Consider the following 22650-nt stretch of genomic DNA (forward strand, 5'->3'; position numbering starts at 1 on the left):
ATAAGAGCATTGGGGCGGGGGCGGGGGGGGGGGGGCACGGTGGGGGCAGAAATTAAGCTGGTAGAGGATGAACTGAGAAAAAACAAGTCAGTATTTTACTGCTCTGAACTTCTTCCATTAGAAAGTTCTATCCTGGGCAAAGAGATTTAAAAAGGAAATAAACTATGGAATTGTAGGCATGTCAGATTTGGCCTGAATTTTACCATTTTCCTAAAGCAAACATTTCTTAAGCTAAGACAACATTTACATACATATTTTAAAGTTGCAATAGAAATATGTATTTAGAGCAATGTAAATTTGTAAAATTTTACTATTACAGGACAGCCTGAAAATGAAATTCAATCTGGTTTTGTTGCTCAAGATGAAACAAAAGCATTTTATGTTTTCCCATCACTTTAACATTTTTGAGAAACGTTTCTATTTTGCATGCAACTTCTGAAATGGAATACCACGAAAATTCTAAAAATTGGACAGATGTAAATTCTAAAAATTGGACAGATGTGTTTATTTTCAGATGTTACTGTACATTACTACATCAAAACTATTTGAATTCTTTGCTATCATATTCTCTACTTCAGCCCATGAGAAAACATTCTAAACTACTAAATTAAATCTTCCGAAGTTTGAATACTCTGAGCAGTATAAGGCACCTGCTGCCCCCTCCTAAGTGGTGAAAAAAGGTAACAAAATAGCTATATACAGAAATATTAAACATGAGTTTGTGTGGTTAATTTCATTTTTACAGGTGTCCTCTTGTGGTACTTCATACTTTGCAGGGCCTCTGAAAAATGCTTTATGCATTTGCAGTGCACCACTGCTTCTTCAAGAATTTGAAAGTTAACTTAAAATAGTCTTCATTATGAAATGTGGGATCAGAGGGTTGTTGTAACTGGGATAAGCCTAATTTTTTAAAAATCTCTATTAGAGTTAGTTGAAACCATAATTTAACCGTGTAGTTTACACCAGCTGTCTGGCATGTCAATTTTGTCACCAACTTCTTGCCGCCTAAGCATAAGTTATGTTTACTCTGTTCAAAGAAATGAGATACAGGTTGGTGTAATATGATTCAGTGGTTCTCGAAACATGAAGAGGCTTGCTCCTGCTCTCCCCCCCTTTATTTTTTAAAAAAATATTTAAAAAATAACTGATGGAAGGAAAACTTGTATCAGCCCAGTACCCACATGAATCCAAGAATCTAAGCTCCCAAAAGGCCAAGAACCTGAAGTAGTCAGTAAAGCAAAGACATGATGCAAGGTGGGTTCTCACTGCTACTAAGGCAGAGGAGAACAAGCAGGCAGGAGAAATTCCAGCCATTTGATAAAACACCTAGAAAACAAAAAATGCAAGTGAAAAGACCAGTACTGGTATCTGTTCCACTCTCAGTTTCAACATTGAATGTCACCAAGTATCCCAATCTGTAGAATCTAGATATGCACAGTACAGATGATCACTTCAGAATTATGTTGAAGAACCTATTCCTGGATAGTTTCTCTGTCCCTCTGTTGGATGGTGGCAGCAGGGGACAGAAATCAACTGAGGAACTTCAACTAATCTGGTACACAAATCAGCAGAATTGCTGCACACGTTCTCTCCTTGAATAGGATTTGTCACATCTCAGTCAAGGGGGGGGGGGGGGGGGGGGGGGGGCGAAGAAGAAAAAAAAAAATCACCACTACCACCCACAAGAGGCTGTCACTGGCTTGTCAGAGTCCTCCTAAAGGTGTATGTTGTTATTTCCTGGGTGAAGGAAACATAAACCAGAATGAACTCAAGAGCCATTACTCAATAGGTAAAGCTGCAAAAAACCCCCCATATTACATTAGTTATTTGTATTGTAGTAGGCGTTCTAGTTCCTTTTATATCAGGACAGTGCAGTTTTTCACAAGAATCTTAAGCCTAAGTAATGGTACATGCCCCTCAAATTCTATAAAGCTTGACGCGTTTACGTACAAGTGAAGTGATCCTATGCAATCACAGTTGGAACAAGTTAAGGGAGTAACAATGCCAAATCCTCTGGCAGACAGAAATGACAGTAAGTACCAGTTGTCTTTTTCCTCTAACTGGGCCAGCATTCCTATCACCAGGAATGAAGATGATATAAATTAGCAATTCTTATTCACCACATTTCAAATAAACATTTAGATTGTGACCACCTAACAGCAAAATACAATTAGAAAAGACAAAATGCAGTAAAAATGCTTTCTGTAGAATTATTGCAAAGACCCAGTCTAATTTTGTAGCAGACCCAGCAAAACAGTTCTAGAGTTTCACACACCTGCTTATTGAGATTGAAGTATCACCTGAGAGTATCACTTAAACAGCCGATATATATAAAAAGATAACTATAAAATCTTGCACACAAATTACCACTTTTTCCTTGTCATTTAAGGATGACACTGATTTTATTTTCCTCGTATAAAAGGAGACATTTTACTCTGTGCTGATTTAACAAATATTCTTAATATATTCATAACAATAAAGCAGCTAAAAAGCTGTTCTAGTCTCTAAAAGAATCTTTATCATCTGCACATATGATATATATTGTAAACAATCACTCCAAAAAAAATTTTATTAAAGTGATTATATTGCACTCAGAATTCTGGGATTCTCATTCTCCCTTCTCATTTTAAATCAAAGATCAGCTTCATTTTTTACTAAAGTGGAGCTTTAATTTTCTACTAAAAACAAGTAGGCATGCAATCAATATAATACAATGTATTTAAAATATCAGAAAAAGGGCAAGTGTTTGGTTATGAAACTGGGAGTAAGGAACAATTCTCAAATAGGCCACACGAGAGTAGTATATTGTAAACATTCTGCTGGCTCTAAGGTGTTGCAGATGCTGTAGAGAGCGCAGTCTAGTTCAGCACCCAAGAGGTACAGAGAATCTCTTCAAGTGTTCTGTACTTCAGTGAATTTCCATGCAGCAATGGCATGTGTAATAGACTACACATAAAGACAGAGTAATGAAACACAGGTGATTATTGAGCTAATACTGACCTCAGAGAAACATAGCCAATCGTTACAAGTTCATTGTAATCTTTAAATGCAAGTTTTCCAGGTCATTACATTTTCTAACACAGCAATGAAACTGTTACTCTTGCTGCAAATGAAGTACAGAACTAGATTCCCTACTTGTATCTTACACGGACTGTGTACCAGTGGCAGTCTGGACACTACCCTCAGCCTAAAACATCCCAGCAAGATACCATCACGCAGAACGTCACCGTCACCTTGCTTTGTTTGCAAGAGTGACACCCTCCTCCATGCGTCAGAGCAAGAAACACGGGGGCGGGGGGCGGGGAAGAGGAAAGCAATGTCCTTATGCAGAAAAAGAAATCCTCAGCCAGTGCGAAGAGGCCACGGATCTTGAAAATTCAAATGAAGGCTGTTTTTTTCCTCAACTCAATTCTACAAGAGATAGATTTCTCTGTTGAACGCGCTATCTTCAGGTAACATTAATATCTTTGGAGTCCCTGAGATACTACAGCTCCATATAATCACCTTGGACAAATGGAGAGACTTATTTAGCATACAGATTAACAAGGTGGAAGCCAATATATAGCACCCTGAGTTGCAAATGAAACAATAGGAACGGGCAACCCACTCCTCAACAGCCAAGAGATGCAGAAGAAAGTGCAGAGGAGGTATTGGCTAGGGAATTAAAAGATACATACTGCACAGAACAGAAAAAAAAATAGCAGTATTTCTAAAAGGCCTTTCCCTGTTACCAGAGCAGTGAAGAAAAAGACAGCAGTCAGAGGGAAGAGCTCTCCGAGAAAGGCCCTGAAGAAATAGGGCCTTCTAGATGCACAAGAGAACAATAATGCAAAAGCAGAGACAAGTTAGGCAGTCTTGTTCCAAGTGTGCCCCAAAAGTTAAGCACTCTAGCAATGACTTTAAGAACTGTCAGTGATCACTGACCTGTACTCTGGATATAAACCAGGAATATAAATAGATATTTTTCCCCTGAAACTACGGAAAAAATACAAAGAGGAAAAATACAAAGTCACAATCGAATCAGAGAATACTTTCTGTGGTCAAAAATGAAATACTGGCTTCAGAAACAATACAGCCATCTGCTCTGTATCTTAAATAGGGTTAATCGTAAAAAAGAGGTGCTTGTAAAATCTTAAGTTTGAAATATTTTATTTCCCAGTATATTGCTAAATAATTTTGCAGTTAAACCAAAAAGGAAGAAATATCAGAGATGAATATGGAATACTTACAACTAGAAAATGGTTGCTGAACCATCTGAATTTCTGTAAAAGCATCAATAAAAATGTAAAAACACGGTCTCACAAAATTAATTAGAATCTGAAATGCCAGATTGTCTTCACAATGGCCACAATATGAGTATTGGTGGATTTTTGCAACCAAAAACTAATTGTGACTTTGCCAAAAGATGGCTTAATACAGCAATCAAAACCTCTAAAAACTGGGACTTGTATTTCTGCAATTTCCTATTCTCTCAGCTATTCAGCATTCAGTAAGCAATTCTTATTAGGGGGGGAAAAAAAAAAAAAAGCAAGCTACCTGGTCACAATTTTGCTCTCTTATGGAGTTGTGCTGTATCCCAACACATTCTTGGGAAAATAAAGAAAAGTGAATAAAAAGCTGAATAGAAATAGACACTCTATAAAAACTACCTGTAAAGTATCGTAAGTCTGGAAAATATCTGTGGCATTACACAGGCTACTGCTGATGCAAAGAAAAAAATTGCAATTTAACCATTTCATGAATATGAACAATGCACTTGTTCCCAGCCATTTAGAATGATCTGACATTCCAAATGTTTATAAAAATTGGGTAATAAAAGAATTAAGTCAATACCCTTAAGTACAATAAATAACGGCGTTTATTATGGTCGGGGTTGCCCACGAGTGTTTGTTCCATATCTGCTTGGGACATTTGTAAAACCAGTTCTGAATCCTTGAGTTGCTCCCATTGCCGGTATTCCAAATCCTTGATTGAGTACACTGCTGTAGGGTGCGGATCCATGATTAAAGCCCAATCCATAGGGCCTTGTCTGAGTGTTTAAAAGGATGACTGGACTTACATTTTTGCCTGGTGTATTAAAAGAAAATTCTGGCGGTGGGCTGCTGGGCTTAGCTGGAGTGGATGTAACAGGGTTCAAATTATCAACAGCTTTCAAAGATGGCATTGGAATAATATGATGATCCGAAAGGTTCAGAATATTGTTTGCAATAGGCACAGATGATAAGGTAGGTCTGATCCAGTCATCTTTGAAAATCTGAACAGTCAAGGTAGAGACCAATGTGTATAATCTGTTAGTGACATGAGCAAGTACCATTTGTTCATTTGCATCTCTCCGAATTCGGACATGTACTGATCCAGCCTAGAAAGTGATAAAAATAAGTTGGCTGTTAACTGTTACTTCAGTAAAGGTTCTCCATATGCATTCAAGAAGAGGCAAGTTATCCTGCAGAGAATTATGCAAAGACCTTTTGCAGTGGAGACTACTGACTAAATTGGGAAGCTTATTAAATAATTCCCTAATTAGGATACATTTTGATCTTCCCCAATGCGTTGATCTCTTATGAACATATCAAGATCATCATTCAGGAAAAGTGAGTCTTAAAACCAAACTATAAAACACAACACGTGATGGCAGGAAAGGCAGCAGCCGGGAAAAAAGTGGCCCAAAAGAAGACAAACTCCATATGCCAAATTTAGGAAAAAGTGTCATCACTGTGCTGTTGGAGCAGGCAAGAGGTCAACATGCATGGCAGACACACTCAGACTGGGACCATGAACAAGAACAGAGGCAATGCCCCTTGTGGAACTCGGACTAAGAGTTTCTCCTGGACGTGCATGTAACTGCAGGCTGCCCCTGCCTTCCTCTCAGTAACGCTATCTCATTTACCTTGAACTACTGCTGCAGAAGAGAACAGGACACAAAACAGAACCCCTCACATGCTTTTTCAGTTCATATTTAATAAAGAACATGGTTCACAGCTTGTGCTATATAAGCCATTTTTACATCAGATGGTGCAGCTGAAAACATACCCAGGTCTCAGGAAGTTTCTACTACAATCTGGAAGATGCCAATAGGTAAATATGCATACAAAGGTTTTGTAAATATCTGTGATCAATCCAACAATGCTGTGATACAGTATTTGGAAAAATAGTAAATTGAAAGCTGTTTTCATATCAGCAAGTCAGAACGGCTGCTTTTTTTCTTTTTTTAAGAAGGGTAGCATACTGGAAGAATTCAGAAGTAGAGAAAAATTCTAAAAGTCTTAATTTTCCATCTGTCACAACATACCTGCATCAACTTAGGAATAAGTGAGTTCTGTGTGATCGTTCTGTATCACAAAAAAAACCCTTAATTTCTTTCATCTTACAGAAAATCGGTACACATCTGTAGTTGGTTTTTTCTACCCCCTCCCCCAGAAATGCTGAAAAAAATACAATTCTACTGCAGACCTTTGGTACCTGAAGGTTTACAGTTTTCTTTTTTTCCCCTCTGAGACAATTTACACTAATACACCATTTGAAAAAAATTCATTACTATTGTTTGGGGTTTTCTTCACTGCCAAAATACAAAAGAAATTCTCTGCCAAAATACGAAAGAAATCCTACAGTTGCAAAACGCATGCTTTAATCCAGAGCTGCAACATACATCAATAATATTAACCAATAACAATGCTTTAACAAAATATAAAGGACAGAAGAAAAGTTTTGCAGTAAATCACAAGGACTGAGTACTGACTCCAATTTTTTTTTTATATTTAAGACTTCAGAAGAAATATCTTACTTTATTTAAATAAAAAATTTAAAGTAGTAACTGATAACCCTTTTTTAAAAGGCTAAAGACAATAAAGACATAACTTACCAAAGTGCCAAAACCTAATGTCCAGAAATGCTCATTTCGAACTTCCAAGACACCATCCAAAGTTGAAACCTAATTTTACACAAACATCCAGAAATATCAGAAATAAAGTTTAAAATCCTTTTAGAAATTTACTTTTACACATAGTTGAATAATACAGCATTTTCAGTAGTGAAATAAAAGCTTCTATACACAGAATGGACAATGTCTGTTAATGATGCCACTAATGCTTATCTACTGTACTTTTGCTACCCTCAAACATCCAAATCCATTAAAAAAGAGGATTTATATTTCAATAACTCTTGCTGCCAAATTGCAATATTTCTCAACTTGATATGCTAAGTCAACAGCTGCCTGTACTCCTTTTCCTCCCCCCACTCACATTTGTAAACCACTTCAACAGTAGCTCGAATTTAGTCAATAAAAACAACAGCCTGCACTACTTTAACAGATTTGTTCCAGACACCTGAATGACACTATTCATCTTAGATACCAAGATCCACATTTTCTACATGCAACTAAAAAATATTTTAAAAAAAAAAAGTCTTTAGTAATCTTCTTGGACTACTCACAAAAACTATTCATATTCCTGAATGCTTATTTAATTATAGCTGTGCACACTGTGTTATGTATTATACACAAACTTACCTCTCTAAGTAGTTTATCTAACTGGCCAATCACATGAGGTGGGGTTGTCTTTAAAAAAAAAAAGGAGGGGAAAAAAAAAGAAGAAAAAAAGTTTAATAATAAAGATTAACTGGCCCTGTTTAAGTAAAAGAGTCTTTAAGTCTGGTCTACCTACACAAGAGACCAGTGGCATTAAACAATAAACTCTTATGACTTCATGATGCGTATTTCTACTGCCCTTAAAATTCTTCTAGCACATCACAAATTCCCCTTGGAATACTTCCTATTCAAATGCTTAAAACAGATTTTATGTTTTTTAAAATATAAGGACATTTAACAAAACTGAAACCACAAAAAACCTCGTTTTGTGACATTGTCTTACCTGGAGTAGTACTTTCCCACTGTAGACACTCATGGGATACATGGTACCAAATGTCATCAAAGCAATTGCTATAGCAGAGGCTGTGTCTACAGCAAAATAATTGCTAGAGAGAAAGGTAAAAGCATTTATCTTTTACGTTTTTGAAAGGCATAAGAATTTTCTTTTGATTCTTTTTCATTCTTTTAAATTATATACACTTACAGAATATTACACATACCAATCTCATCTGAACTATACGTCTTTGAAAAAAAGACAAATATAGTCATGAAGTTGCAATCCCATTCATACAAATTACAGCTTTTGATGAGATCATTCCTTTCATGTAAAAAATGCAATTTTCCATAGACTGGACAAAAACAGTTACTTTTTTTAAACATCAACTGTACATACTTGATTTCAATGAGCATATATGTAATGCAAAGAGCTAGAGCTCCTGCAATATCAATCAAGACAAAAGGGTTCATTCGTGGCAGAAAGATGCTACTCAGTCCTGGGATGATTCCACAAATACTGTAATAAAACAGAAAAAGCAGTTGTCAACTAGCTGTTCATCATTACTTCAAAACCCAAAAGAGTTACACCCTCTGTTTCAGCATTTGACTTCAAATACACCTGGCAGCCCCAGCAAATGATGTCTCTGAGGACCAAAAAGGCCCTTTAATTCTGCTCAAAGTTCCATAATAGTCTGATGTCAGCAAAAATTAACAAGTTTAGATCCACGTCACATTCTCTTTCATATCTGAAACTAATACTTACCTCTTGCATCTTAGATTTAAATCTATCTTCCCATCTACAAAACGCTATGCTACACTAATCTTTTATACAGTTTTTTTAACATGTTCAAATACGTATCTTGTGCTACTTCCTATTTTCTCGTAACACAGCTAGCTGTGTCAGCTGTACACAACACAAGTACTTTACAGGTTCAGATATTGCTGTTACATATACGTAAGTCTTGGGGGGTTTGCATAACTCTAGTCCTCAATCTATCTGCCACCTTGGTGTACAAAAGTGTTCTAAAGCCAAAGCTAACTCACTCATGGATTCTGAAAAGAAGGAGGCCAGCTAGCTGCATAAGAGGAGACAAAAAAACCCATGAGGGAACACTGGGAAAAGTTATTTATTTATAGGTATCTCCTACCAATGGGAGCATGAAGAGAGAAAAGGGTTTCTGTACTTTCAAGTGAATGTAAGTGCATGTCACGTACTGGAAAATTTAAAGGAAAAAACAACATGAAATGTTCTGTTGCTCTGTTTAGAACCAACCTATGTTTAGACATCATGTGCTGGTCTGCTCCTGTAAGAATTTTAATCAACGTAGTTATATACAGGTGCAGATATTTTGTAATCAGCACTGCTTCACAGAACACATCTGAAATAGCTGTATACCTACTGACCAAATTTAATATTTTTTAAAAAATTGTTGGCATAATTGTCTACAGGTTCTCTCAAAACCCAGTAGTAATTCTAGACTCTTGATCTGGGAGCCCTTCAAGTTATCCATCTGTGTCCTTCCCTGTAACACTGTGTTACCACATTGTTAAAGAAAAATTCTGCTAGTGTCTGGGATTGCTATCCACTGGTTTTTTTACACCGAAACTCCAGGTACTTGGGCAACCCTATTGGTAGTCTTCCAAAGCTGTTTTGCAGCATTTGGGTCTGATGACGTAATACCTTATACCCATATAAAACCAATTCTTCTGTTTAACAAGCCAGTGTTCTCTGCTTTCCTAAACTGTATACAAAAACCACAACACACAGAAACAGATGGGCTTTGCAGCATACTTGACATGTTATACAATATGGTTTAACATTCTTACTTTGATACTGACAGCATAAGTACTTGGAAGAACGTGTATGGCTCAAAATAAACGTTTCTGACATCTGACAACATTATTTGCAAACAATGTTATCTTGCATTCAGATATCCAATAAAAGCAAGAGTTAACAGACAAGATGAATGAGCAACACTGCTTCAGCCCCTGGAAGACACAGACTTTCCCATTTCCTGCTGGACAGGTGAGGAGTTTCCACAGCTATGTTTCAGTGAGTAACCTGTTTCATATATTGCATTTAAACTGCAACCATCCTAGTCATTTGCCCACCGCCACAGAGTAAATAAATGCAAATTACTACAAAATATATCACTCGGGTAATGATTGTTGAGAAATGCAGTTCAAGTCTGTACAGGACAAAGCTAGTTTACCTCACTTCATCCAAGAAGAATTACATACAATGTACTGAACACATTCAAAGGGAAAGTTATGCAGAAAGATGTACTTCCATTAGCTTGATGTATCTGGGTAATATGAGAGACAATGTATGCTCTAGAATTCATACACTAGACCTAGAGTAGGTAAAGTTATTTTAAAAGCTCTAACACACAACAGTTTATGCCTCAATACCCATCCAAATTGTTATTATACACAAAAAAACAACACTGCCTTCCAAAAGCTAACAATTTTGAAAAACGTTATACAGCTTTACCTTCTACTAAGATCGGCAACATGCTCCTGAAGCCAACTTGTGCTGGCAGCTGCAAAAGAAAGAAGGTACTAAAATTACTCTGAGTAAAGGTATCCATTTTAAAGTACACTTAAAGTTTCATTTTAAGGGAAGAACCCAATACACTGTGAATGAATAAATGTATCTCAACAGATTCACTGTCACTTTAAAAAAAACACAAAGTCTGACTTTTCCAGGCAGTAAGTAAAACACCCATCTCTCATAATAATCTGAACTGATTAAATGCAAATATAATTGCAGATTATAACCATCATGATTATCTTTTATATAAAGTATAATATATAACTATAAACGTTTTACAGCTAGCAGGAATGATTGCAAGCCTACTTCACAGTGAAAAAGTCCCAGGTAAAAGAGCTATTAAGAATTAATCCATTAATATATCCGTAAAATGTCTTCAAAGTTCTGCTATCTGTCAGATGACCTTCACTGCTTGAATCCAAAAGATTGAAACTAAAGGGTGCTTCAGCATTAAAATGATACTCAGTTTATCATATTAATGACTACATACTACTCAGAGAGCCCTATAAGCAAACTAGAGATGAAATTCAGACAGCAATTGTAAACTGCATGAAGTTACATTAATGGAGGTAATAGTAATATATACCCACTAGTTAAGAAAGTTACCAGACAAGTTACGCCTTGATAAAAAACAGGAACATTAAAATCTTTTCCCAATTCTGTTATAGATTAATCTATCACATACCTTCAGAGACATAAGCAAAAGGCTTATTCCTAATGGAAAGCATTGTAAATAAGTTGAAAAAGAGAGCCACGAAAGTACCAACCAGCAGTCGCCCACTAGGGGGGGGGGGGGGGGGGGGGGGGGGGGGAAACAAACAAAAAAAAAAAGTACCTTAATTTCCATCACAAAACATGAAATCAAGCTGTAATTACTTGTAACAATATCAAAATACTTTGCTTGGTATCTTTCACTGAGACTGAAAACAAGAGTAAGATAAACTAGTGTAATGCTTAATAACTGGCAGTGTATTATCATTTTAAGGGTTACATGAGATCACTGAACTTCGTACGTTAGTGTTATCACATTAGGCTGTACATAATGTTCATAATGTTGAGTAACAGTTCTTAACTAATTGCATATATGCACACACATATTTGTCTGTCCTTTGAAGATATAAATAAATTGTCCCCTCAGCAGTAGAGCTAAAAAAAGCTTAGTTTCCTATGAAATTATGCCTTATGCCCCTACCCTTTCCTAGGAGAACTACAACTTCACCATATATCCCATGTCCCAGTCTTTTCCTTTCCCCATATTCTTTATAGTCTTCATCATCTTTGCAACACCTCCAGTTCCCTAATGATCACAGCATCTTTCCCTCCTCATACCAGGCCTCCTAAGAGGCCTCCAGAAGAAATGAGAGTAACTAAACTAGCAAAACCAGGAATATATAGTTAAATCATTATTTAAAAGAGCATGTGCATCACATTTCAATTGTACCTTGAAAAAACTGTTTGCAATATAGCTTTCACATAGTTTGAAACAAGTGCCAAGGTACCAAAACCAATTTGGTGTTGAATGTACTTGCATAATTAATACATGATAGATTAAAAATTAGAAACACAAAGGGACACTGAAAAAACTATCATTTTACATGTCAAAATAATTTCTTACGTGTGTATCTCAGGTTGTTCCAGAAACCGCTCTGCACTACAAAAATAATTGAAAATTTGAGTTATATTCATACAATAAAACCTTGATACCTGAAGCATATTTTTTCAGTTCTGAAGAATTAGCTGCCATTCATAAACAAAAACTGACAAAAACAGTACTGCAAAAATGATTTGCTTAAATAAGCACAGCAGTTTTTATAAGTGATGGAAGCATTTAACAGTGAAAAGAAGCAGGACGTGATTTAGATTTTCCAACTATTTCTACACCGGGCCACATAGGTGCTTGCTACTATGAATGCTACCTACACAACAAAAAGACGCTTGTAAATGAACATGCCAAAAAATACTGCTACTGCCACCACCGGTGTTGGTAACCACAACAGAGTAAGTTCTGAAATCCCTGACTTACAGCCTCTCACTAAGCAAGGCCAAATAAAGTAGATGTTGGATACTGTGGTGGAGATACAAATCTTTTTTTACCCACCAGTAAAATAAGAAATGAGCTTCAGCTGTAACAGAAAAACCTATGATAAGTTTTGGGAATTTCCTAAAATTGATGTTCGAAAACTTGGAGGATTTGACAGTGCGTCATTATTAGAATTCATTCCAGTGTATCGTCAGTACAACAGATCAACCTATAGTTAAAATTGCTAAGTCGTTAACATAGCCCTTTGTAGAGAAAATAGAACCCTTGAATAGAAAAATGGGAGGTACACTGCCCCAGTTTTAAACTCCAGATGTTAACAAAAGCCTCTTCATTTTTGAAGACTGAAATAATTTTTTTAGGCTAATCTCCTGAAATACAAATGCCTCCAAGTGTAGATGGTATGTCAAATTAATACTTGAGCAGACTTTCAGGGACTGATGAAGTTGATAGTTTAAACATTGAGATCCTTAATATATTATGAGGTTGCTTTATTTCATGAAGTAACTAAAGTAAAAAAAAATATATATAAAAAAGGTTTTATTTATTAATGAACTTAGAAAGTCAGGATGCATAGGGAGATGTGTTAAATGAAATACCTAACTTTTTGGAAAATATGGTTCTTAAGAACATTGAGTCTTTTCCTTGAAAGCTGTTTAATTACATTTATCAATTCCTATAATTTCATCTAAAGCCTACAGGTAGTGTAATAAATTTAAGTGAGCAGTAAGGTTTAGCAATATTTTAAAAAAAAAAAAAAAGAATTTTTTGCTATGACATGTCTCTACAGATAGCATTTGTAGAATGCATATGCTTTTGCTCAGTCTGGAATATCTTCATATGTAACAAAAATTTAAAGAAAATGGTGCAAATCCCTACCTTTCTTTCAGTATAAAAAGAGCACCAAGCTGTGCCAGAACTGTAGATGCAAATACGGCTAGAACTTCAAACCTTTCAAACCTGAAATTTGAGAATTAAGTTTAGAAACACTGAACATTGAACAATGCCTCAAATGCATTCTGGTCTGTGCAGGGACCAGCAGGATAGACCTACTATTTCCAATTCTTTCAAGAGCAGATAGATGGGAAGAAACTGGATTTTCTTTGGAATAGGCATTGTTTTCAATTTCTTTTAAGTCAACACTCCACTTATCACAAACAGCTTAAAAGTAAGCATTTCTTAATTCATTTTCCTGTCCCTCCCCTTTCCTCTCCTCCCCTATTCTGTAACTGTTCTTTACAGCATCAGTCTTGGGTCCCCTTATTTTTAGGCTCTTTTACACACAGATTATTAGTCATGGCTGTTGGGGGATACAGGCAATGATAGTCAGGAACATATCAAATGGTGTAATATCAAACACTAGATCTTGTTATTAGTACTTACCCATATGAATAGACTGGGCTGGGTTTCTTCATCATTACCCAGTAGCTTATTAGGCATGTTACCAAACTGAAAAAAGGGAGAGAATTAGACTATGATAAAAAACTGCAGCCTTTACAAACTGGATAATCTATAAATATACATTTCAGCCATCAGAACTGAACAAACGAATATAACCATGTCTTACCATGAACTCAACACCTCCATCACTGTCACAATCAGGGTTCCAGTGAATCCAGAAAAGGTTGTGCTTGGGAATAAAACTGAGACTGCACGATGACATCTCAGCTGTTCCCATAAAAAGGGCAGCAAATAATTTTAGCGGAATGGTAGTCAGTCTAATTCCTTACACTGGGAGACAGCCTAATGCTGTACTTACAGCATGCTGTGCTTACAAAGGCTACCACCAACCTTCTTCAATATAGAACATCGCTCAGCCTAAATCAAGTTTACCGTAACTCCAAATACAATGCATTTTTCCACTGAGGCCCTGACACAAAACAGCACAACCAGTGTTTAATCTGGATGCACTCCATGAATTTTTCTGAAAGGCACCTGGAGCACATGAGACCAGGTACCCCAGAATCTAACAAGCAAAGGTGGTTTGAGAAAATAGTAATGAAAAGTACAAAGCAAAAGCCTATGAAAATACCGAACTAGACACCCAGTAAATGCTCGTCGTACGTGTGCTTTATGAACTTGTCTAGAAATACTGTAACCTGAGAAAGGCCATTTAAACGAGAAGGAACATGATAAGCAAGACGACAGGACTGTCACATTTGTGTCACTTCCTTTGTAGCCCAGTGAAAAAGTGAAGAAAGCTCTCCAATAAACTCTTCTTTTAGAGATATACCATGAATTAGATTTAGCACTCTAGAATAAGTCTCAGGCTATGCCAAGTATTGCCTTTCTTTTACACAGTGTAATTTGTCTACATATGTGGCCAAAACAGATTTACTTTTTTTAGCTGCATTCATCTGCACAAGCTCTAATCCAACTGGCCATTCACTGACAGCCACAGATATCTCTTGCTATTTTCTTTCCAAGTTTTTCCTCTCATATTGAACATCTGAAATTCCAATTATGTTATCCCCATGGTACTAGCCTGAATTTTTCTAGGATGAGTCTCATTTCCTTCGCCTGTTTTTCCTCTATTTACTCCTTTGGTCAATTTTTTTTTATTGGAACCTACCCGGATTCAGTGCCATCTGTGCCTTTATGCAGCCCTTTCTTAATTAATGACAATGTTAAATCAGCCTGGATCAAGAAGTCATCCCCAAAGCTGCTAAACAATCACATCCTCACAACCTGATCCACAGCTGTGTGGAGTAAAAGCAAAAGCAGAAGAAATAATACTGCTCATATACAAAACAGTAAATTCATATACTCAGTAAGACTATTATAAATGACCAGGAAGATGACAAAAATGAAAGAACCAGAAATTGATTTTTGCAGCAGAATTACAGAATTCTCCCTTACAGCAAATCAAAACTCTTGAAAGAGAGCGCTGCGAGTTAGAATAATCTTCTAGTCCATGCCCTAATTAACCTAATATGTCAGTGCCAGAGGTATTCCATCTTCTCCTAAAACTAAAAAAAAAAAAAAAAATACTCTATACAAATACAAAATACAACATCAAAACCTTCCCCAAGGTGAAAAAGGTATTTCGAGTCAAGATGACAAAACTCAGCAGATACAAAATTCTAAGAGAAATATGAGTTTCATTAAAGTTATATCACAATTCTAATGCAGTCACAGATCAAGTTAAGTATTTTTGTGCCTATAACAACCATTCATTTTCGTTTCTGCATGTTTACTGCTGTTATTTATAAATGTTTTACTATCAGTCAGATAAGCTATAGTATGTAGTGGGCAAAACAGACTGCAAATAGCTGATCCATGATTTTTATAAGCTAGTGAGCTAGCAAGGAAGATAATGTAGGTTAATAATTAAAAAAATACATGCATTTTATGCAGCTTATTTCCCAACCAATGCTACCAGTCTGCACCTCAGATAAGAACTGAATATATTTCATGTCTGTATTATCAATATTATCAAAAGTGTTTAGAACTTTCATACCTGAAGTAGTTTTAATATCATTTTGTTAGGAAACAGGAAAAATACTAAAAAATATCTAATGACCTTATTGGAAGAGTGCATGGCATCTAGCCCTTGAAATATTTTGAAATAGGATTACATACTCCTTGTTTCCTGATGCTAAGACTGAGGGATACTTCAGAACCAATGACCGTGGCATTTAGGGAAATGTTCCAAGTGAACCACCAGGTAATAGTTTGATGCATAAAACAGTTCTGGTTTATGTTGTTATGCATCTGCACAGAGAAATCCACAACTGAACCGATTTGTTTCTATTCATTCTCAATACAGCTATGGTGTTTCTCATCATCTGTTTGTTGTGATGTACAATCTTATACTCATTTAAGCTGTATTTAAACCAGTTAGTGTTTCTAGACTGATGACTAAGATGTGTTTGTATCTGTGAATAAGTTTTATTTGTACAGAAATATACAAAGATGCACAAATGAACAATAAGACTAAATGGGGAGAAAACTCACCTGAAAAGGTCAAAGATTGTCAAATACGTGTAAGCAGTTAAAGCTGTAAAAAAAGCAAACATTAAAACTTAATATAATTTTTCAATGCAGAAATCCCTTGTATTCTTCTAAGTCCCTCTTGTGCAGCTCTTTTTCATCTTCTATCTACATAAATTGTCTCTGCTGATAGAGTGTCTCTGTCTTTTTTATGTGTATATAATATGAATGTCCTAAACACACCAATATATTTACCTTCATAAACAGGTTGATTGTGGCGATCCTAATTCTAATAAAGCACATAATAACGCCCAGATACAAAGGTATTAAGCTTGTGACTAAGTTGTGACTAAGAATTTAAATACAGAAAAGTCAGGAGATCTTCTAGTAACACATCATCCACCAAAGCAAGAGATCTCTTTTGTGCATTATTACAGTGAAAAGTAGGTTCAACAGAATTTTTTACTTGTTTTGCTCCTCCAACCCGTCTTGAAACTGCAAGAAAACCTGTGTCACAAATTAAAAATGTAAGGTATTCTACTTTCAGTACAGATGATGGGAAGCATCTTGGAGCCCCTATACAAAAGCAGACGATAGACAAAATATTGAAAAGGGGCATTCCTGGAATCAGAGAAGCCTTTTGCCACACCATAAACATTCAACTGCAAGTAAGGGTCTCTCTACGTCACTGGTACTGTTTATATAAGGAACAGGTTTGAGGACTAGCTTAAAAGTCTACTTTTTTGCAATCTTAAAGTTAAAGAGGGTACTGCAGGAAGAAAATGACCAGCAGGTCTGGAAAGCCTTGCAAACTTTGAAGGACTTTCACCCATCCACACTTGCCTGCAAGAAACACTTCTAAACTGACTGTGGCAAATCAAAAGGAAGCACTTTCCAAACCTGGTTCTGCAGCCACCTAACTCCACTGCATGCTAAGCGTTGCTTTTTTTAGTATGTTGGAACTTCACAAGCTAAGAAACACATGGTAGTTGGTTGTAGTTTCAGTACAAGAGAGCCACCTACCTATGCTGTTTGTAGAGCTGCACCACATTAGCAGGAAGCCAATACATATTAAATTTATAGCACCAAACAGCAAGATCTTCCAAGACTGTTGATGAGAATAAGTACGCATTTTACATCTTCCAAAATTTACAAGACAAAAATATACCTATCTGTTTTTAAAGGACACTATTGCAGTACTTCATCATGCAAGCAGAACTGGCTTCTCCTCCCTCCCAAAAATTTACAATTAATTTCAGAACAACAAGCCCATACTCTATTTTTAACTTTAAAGACTGTCTCAAAACTCGTTTATAAACAGCACTTGTGCACCATGCCTAAAATACCTTTTTGGTCTAAAAAAATCAGCCCTGTATAATATTTGCATTTTATTACAGCACACACCATCTGACTTTTTTAAAGACAGACTTACACAACTTTAGATTAGTTGATTCCCTTCTTTGTGCTGGAACTTAGGTCCCAAAGACATCTGTGCATATTCAGTTTACAGTTCTACTGAACGCATTAAAGGTAAGCACAATTCTGGAGAACACTAATTGACAGCGACAATGCACATGAAGGAATCCAGCTTCACAGATGGATTTTTTTTTTTTTTTTTAAGCACAGCTGGAAAATTTCAAAGAAATACTCTCAAAATATGCTCAAGTTAATAATGTATTTTAACTTATCACAGCTAACATATTTTTTATTATTATTCATTTTTTAAAAGAAATACTTACCCTCCTATCTGCTGCAACCAGCCTAAATTCATGTGTTAACTTTCCAACCAATGATCTCTGTGATTTGCGGAACAGGTGTATTGTCCCCTTAAAAAAAAAAAAGAAATTAAAAGTTTAATTAATTAAAAATTTTACTTAGACCATAGTTTAAATTAGCAAAAAGGAAATCCTCATTCATGAACTATTTTCACAATTATATCCAAGAACCAGAATGAGTTTTTTGTTAATTAGAGAGAGATAGCCTACAAACATTAAATTCAGCAATATTTTTTGATAACCACTTTAAATGGTTATTATATTAGAAAATGATGAATGACTTAGAATCAAGCTTCATTTAGATATAATCCAGAATTCAAGTTTACTGGAAAATATACCAAAATACCATTTAAAGAGTGGTTTTTTACTTTTGTTTAAACAAAACTACTACAGATGTTCTGAAAACAAATATTTTTATCAAAGCATACCTCCCACCCAAAGCCAACTGCTTTATTAAACAGGAAAATATTGGGGTTTTATAGATATAAAAATGAGAACCTATCGGAGAAATAAAAACAACGCTGGTATCATCTGTAACATGGTGGACACAAGGCCAGTAGCATGACAAGACATACAAACAATCTCAGTCATGGCTTAACCTAAACGCACACAGTAGATGGGGTCACTGTAGGTGCTTTCTCCCCTGAGTTCTAGCTACATGCAGATAAGCACTTCCCTGGGGTGGAGAGGATGTATGTGCATGTAGGAGATGGGAGCGAGGGGGTGCTACGTGGCTCTCCTGAAAAGGTGACAGGAAGCAGGCTACCAGAAAAAGTCATCAACCATACCACTTGCTCCCCTTCCTCAGAGGTCCCAAGCTTCTAGTTAGTTGCCCTCCATTCTACTCTCCCCACAAAGAAGCTTTCCACGCAAAAAGCCCTTCTGATTTGCAATAGAAATCCATGGACTTGTAAAGGATGGTCTGTCACATGCGTTAATTTCGAGCTGAATGAAACAAGGTTTGATTGTAAGCTATCACATCTGTAACTGCCAGCAGAAGACAAAAAGACATACTAACAGGCTGGTCACCAAACCAGACTCAGTTAACTTACAGTCACGTTTGTCAACACAGCTGTATTTCATATTATCTGTAGAAATACACATACGCCTTGGTGCCATGAATTAAAAAAAGCAGTACTACAGATCCCAAGTTTAGCTCACCTGGGACAAAAGGCTGGCACTTACTGTTTTCTTTACTGGCAAACCATTACATGATGTTTTTTTTCTTGATAGAGACATACAGGATGACAGAACACTTTGGAAAGCTTTTCTAACATGCAGCAGACTGCCTGCTTACAAAGGCCCCTCTATCGCCTTAGCACCCATTGCTTTCCCATGCTGTTGGCACTATATCCATTGCCAAACTGCACTGGGCCACACCTCCCTTCTTACTGAAGGATGCCATGCATTATGTATTCTGTACCACAGAGGAGAACCTCACGCAAACCCATGCTAGCCATAGCTCACCCCTGGAAGCAAGTTCTAGTTCACCAGATGATGCACTTCGGCAACAAAGGTTCCCTAGCTTCTAAACTTCTGGCAACACAACGGAGAGAAACACCTCTGTGCTGAGCAGGAGGGCAGCTACCCCATAGCTCAGCCACTGAAGGTCCCCACATGGTGCTACAACAGCTGTACAGAAGCGTGTCGGTGAGCGTGAGCGTCTGCTCCAACAGTGCCAACAGGTGACAGTATCTGTTACTGATACTGATGCCAATTCATTTGCGCTCAGCATGCGAAGGGAAAGTTCAGACACCCAGCTGAACGAGCATACACAGCCGTCATTCCCAGAAGAATGACTTCTCTTCTGCCAGAAGCGAGCCATACGTACCAGGAGGAACGGTCCTGCGCTTCCACTGACAGACACGCGGGAGCAGGGGCAACATAACCTGTGCCTCCTGAGGGGAATTTCGGTTCCCCACCTGATTTGGCGTCGCATGAAAACTCTGAGGCTGAGAGCGAGACTCACACCGTAGCACTGCTACGATGCCGAGCGCGCATCTACCGCTCGCTCGGGACGCGCCGCCCGCGGAGCAGCCTCCGCGGCGCCCAGCACCCCCCCGGCCCTGCCCGCGGCCCGGCGGCCGGGGCCTACGCGCCCCCCCGCGCCCTGGACAGCCACGCGTGACCGGGGAAACCGCGTACGGGGGCAGGGCGGGGGGGGGGCTGAAGAGGAACTCCTACACGGAAAGCCGCAGCGCGCGCTCCTCCCGCGCCCCGCAGCCGTTAACGGCCGCGCCGCGCGCCCCGCCGCAGGGGCCCCCCTGGCTAACGCGAAGGGGCCGCACCGCCCGCGGCCGAGGCCTGGCCGGGCGGGGCGGACCCCCGCGCGCAGCCACGTCACCGCCGGCCCGGCGGGGCTGGCGCCAGGAGCGGAGCGGAGCGGAGCGGAGCGGAGCGGGGCGGGGCGGGGGACGGCGGCGCGGCGCGCTCCAGGCCGGGCCGGCACCGGGCCCGGGGCGCTCTGCCCTGACCAACCCCGCCGCAGCAGCGGCAGCAGCAGGGCCCCCCCGCCCGGCAGCGGCGGCCCCACCGGCCTCCTCGCCCCGTCCCTACGCGCGACTTCGCTCCCGCCCCCTCCCCCCCAGCGGGGGCCACTCACCATATTATTCCCCGCACCGGAAGAGACGGCGCCATGCGAAGCCGGAAGAGGCGGAGGAGGCTTCCGTCGCTACGGCAACGAACGGTCACGCGCGGGAGCGGACGTGACGCGCAACGGAAGCGGCGGCCACCCGGGCCCCCGGCGGGGCGCTTCTCCTCGGGGCCCCGGCGGGCGGCGGCTGCTGCTGCCCCCGGCACCGGGCCCGGCCCGCCCCGCCGCCGTGGCTCGGCAGAGAAACTCTCCCGAGAAACTCTCCCGTGCTCACCCGGAGGCGGCGCGCCGAGCCCCCCGGTCGCTTCGTGCTCAGCCAGCGTGCTGGGAGGCGGGCAGCGGGGTGGCGGCAGAGGCCCTGCCCGCCCCAGCTCCCTCAGCCCGACGGCCTTCCCTCGCGGCACGCGGGTTTTGTATGAAATCCCGCTGCGTTTCTGCATTTTATCTGCCCGTTATCGGTGAGAATTCAAAGAAAGGACTCCCGTCGTGGTGGTCGCGATACTGCACGCCGCGAGGACGGTTTTGTTTCGCTACTTCCTGCGTACAAAAATGCACCTAAAATCGTGATAGCATCGCTACAGCCAGGCCTCTCTGCTGCTCTGTTCTGCATTAACGGCAGTAAGTACCCATCTTTCAGAGTGGGGTTTTTTTCCAGCAATATGCAAAACTTGGAAAGGAGAGTAGCTCTCAGAACCACAGGAACTCTGTTGTTGAAAATGTAGTCACTACCTTGTGTGCTGAAGTTCTGAGAACCGCTCCCGTCTCTCTGAATGTGTTAAAACGTTAGAAGCATTACGATTGAGCAGAGTGAGCTACAGTCAGTCTAACCCCATCCCAAAGTCTGGCGTGGTGTGAAGCAGAGAATGGACTTTGTGGGAATTAAAACACAGAGCCACGTTTAAGGCACTGTGACCGCTGTTACTGAGGCTCTGGAACGTGGGAACACAAGGGCTGCAAGGTGACAATAATCTCCTTGTGTGACCTGACTAGCAGACCACTAAACTGTGCCCAGTAGTTTCTGTCAGAAGGAACAAGGTACAGAACTGAAGTTTTCTTGGAAGTTAGGATAGCTCCGTTAAGGAAAATTGTGTTACAAAACATCTGCATGGGTTTTAATGTACAGAAAGATTTAGTTACAAGACAGCTTCTTTATTACTGCCTTTGGGAAATAAGTGAAAAGAGGTAGGAATAAAAATGGAAGCTAGATATTTCATTAAGACATTATGGTGCCTAGGAAGATACTTGAAACAACCTTCTGTAACACTGTCCTCTCTTCAGGCTTTTAATGGTCTACTCAGTTGTCCAGTGACCATAATTAAAACAGTTAAATTTTATTTTTATCTATTCTGTTCTGTGAAACACACCCAGAGACTTAACCTGACTCTGGTTGGGAGTGACTGGACAAGTAATCGTATTTGATGAGACACGTATTTAATGGCTCAGACCTGCTCATTCTAAGCCGTTGGCTGTAATGAAGAAGTTTTGGGAATGAATGAAGTAGTTTTGGGAACAATTAAAAAAAAAAAATCCTTTTGCAGTCTGTAAAACTTGCATGACAGGTAAGAGAATTCCAACTGCAATGTTGTGGTATGTAAACTCTCCACATGCTGCAGCTGCTGCCTCCACTCAAATTTAACCAGGAAATCAGAAGTCATGTGAACCACAGGGGTAACATTTTATCTGTATGATACACTCCACAAATTAAAAAAAAAAAGTGGAATCTTCAAAAGCATTTGGTAAAAACACCACACTTTGCTCATTAGGTTGGTTGTAGGCTTCTGAAATTCCCATTTTTTTTTTTTTTTTTAGCTATACCACAGCACCAATAAATCACTCACATGTGTTGGAAGATGGATTTTAATTAAATTACATCTTTCTGCCTTTACCACTACATAATAT

At 39.0% G+C, this 22650-nt stretch overlaps 1 protein-coding gene across 5 annotated transcripts; it reads right to left on the reverse strand.

Annotated features, from left to right (window-relative positions):
* Positions 1–4523: 4523 nt before the first annotated feature.
* On the reverse strand, positions 4524–20811 carry SLC30A6 (solute carrier family 30 member 6). Of its 5 annotated transcripts, none has more exons than XM_075706927.1 (14): positions 20761–20811; positions 18123–18209; positions 17407–17491; positions 16408–16450; positions 13834–13899; positions 13330–13410; positions 12028–12063; positions 11098–11192; positions 10353–10401; positions 8256–8375; positions 7866–7968; positions 7505–7552; positions 6860–6928; positions 4524–5359 (listed from the first exon to the last, which is right to left on the reverse strand). In XM_075706927.1, exons 1-14 carry the CDS (start codon positions 20761–20763, stop codon positions 4862–4864), a joined length of 1383 nt encoding a protein of 460 aa, XP_075563042.1. In that variant the 5' UTR covers positions 20764–20811; the 3' UTR covers positions 4524–4861. The 5 variants fall into 5 exon arrangements, with proteins under 5 accessions (XP_075563042.1, XP_075563046.1, XP_075563044.1 ...); XM_075706931.1 differs by lacking the exon at positions 20761–20811 and adding an exon at positions 19990–20023; XM_075706929.1 differs by lacking the exon at positions 13330–13410.
* Positions 20812–22650: the final 1839 nt, after the last annotated feature.

The sequence above is a fragment of the Pelecanus crispus genome, chromosome 3 (genome assembly GCF_030463565.1).
Source record: "Pelecanus crispus isolate bPelCri1 chromosome 3, bPelCri1.pri, whole genome shotgun sequence".
In the NCBI taxonomy this organism is placed as follows: domain Eukaryota; kingdom Metazoa; phylum Chordata; class Aves; order Pelecaniformes; family Pelecanidae; genus Pelecanus; species Pelecanus crispus.

Bases quoted from the DNA above. Each gene is read 5' to 3' on its own strand.
- SLC30A6 (XM_075706927.1), bottom strand. The intron at 10,402-11,097 runs GTATGTGATAGA...TTTCTTTTGCAG, and splicing joins TTTTGCTTATGTCTCTGAAG to CTGCCAGCACAAGTTGGCTT. The intron at 6,929-7,504 runs GTAAGTTTGTGT...GTGTAAAATTAG, and splicing joins TAGATAAACTACTTAGAGAG to GTTTCAACTTTGGATGGTGT.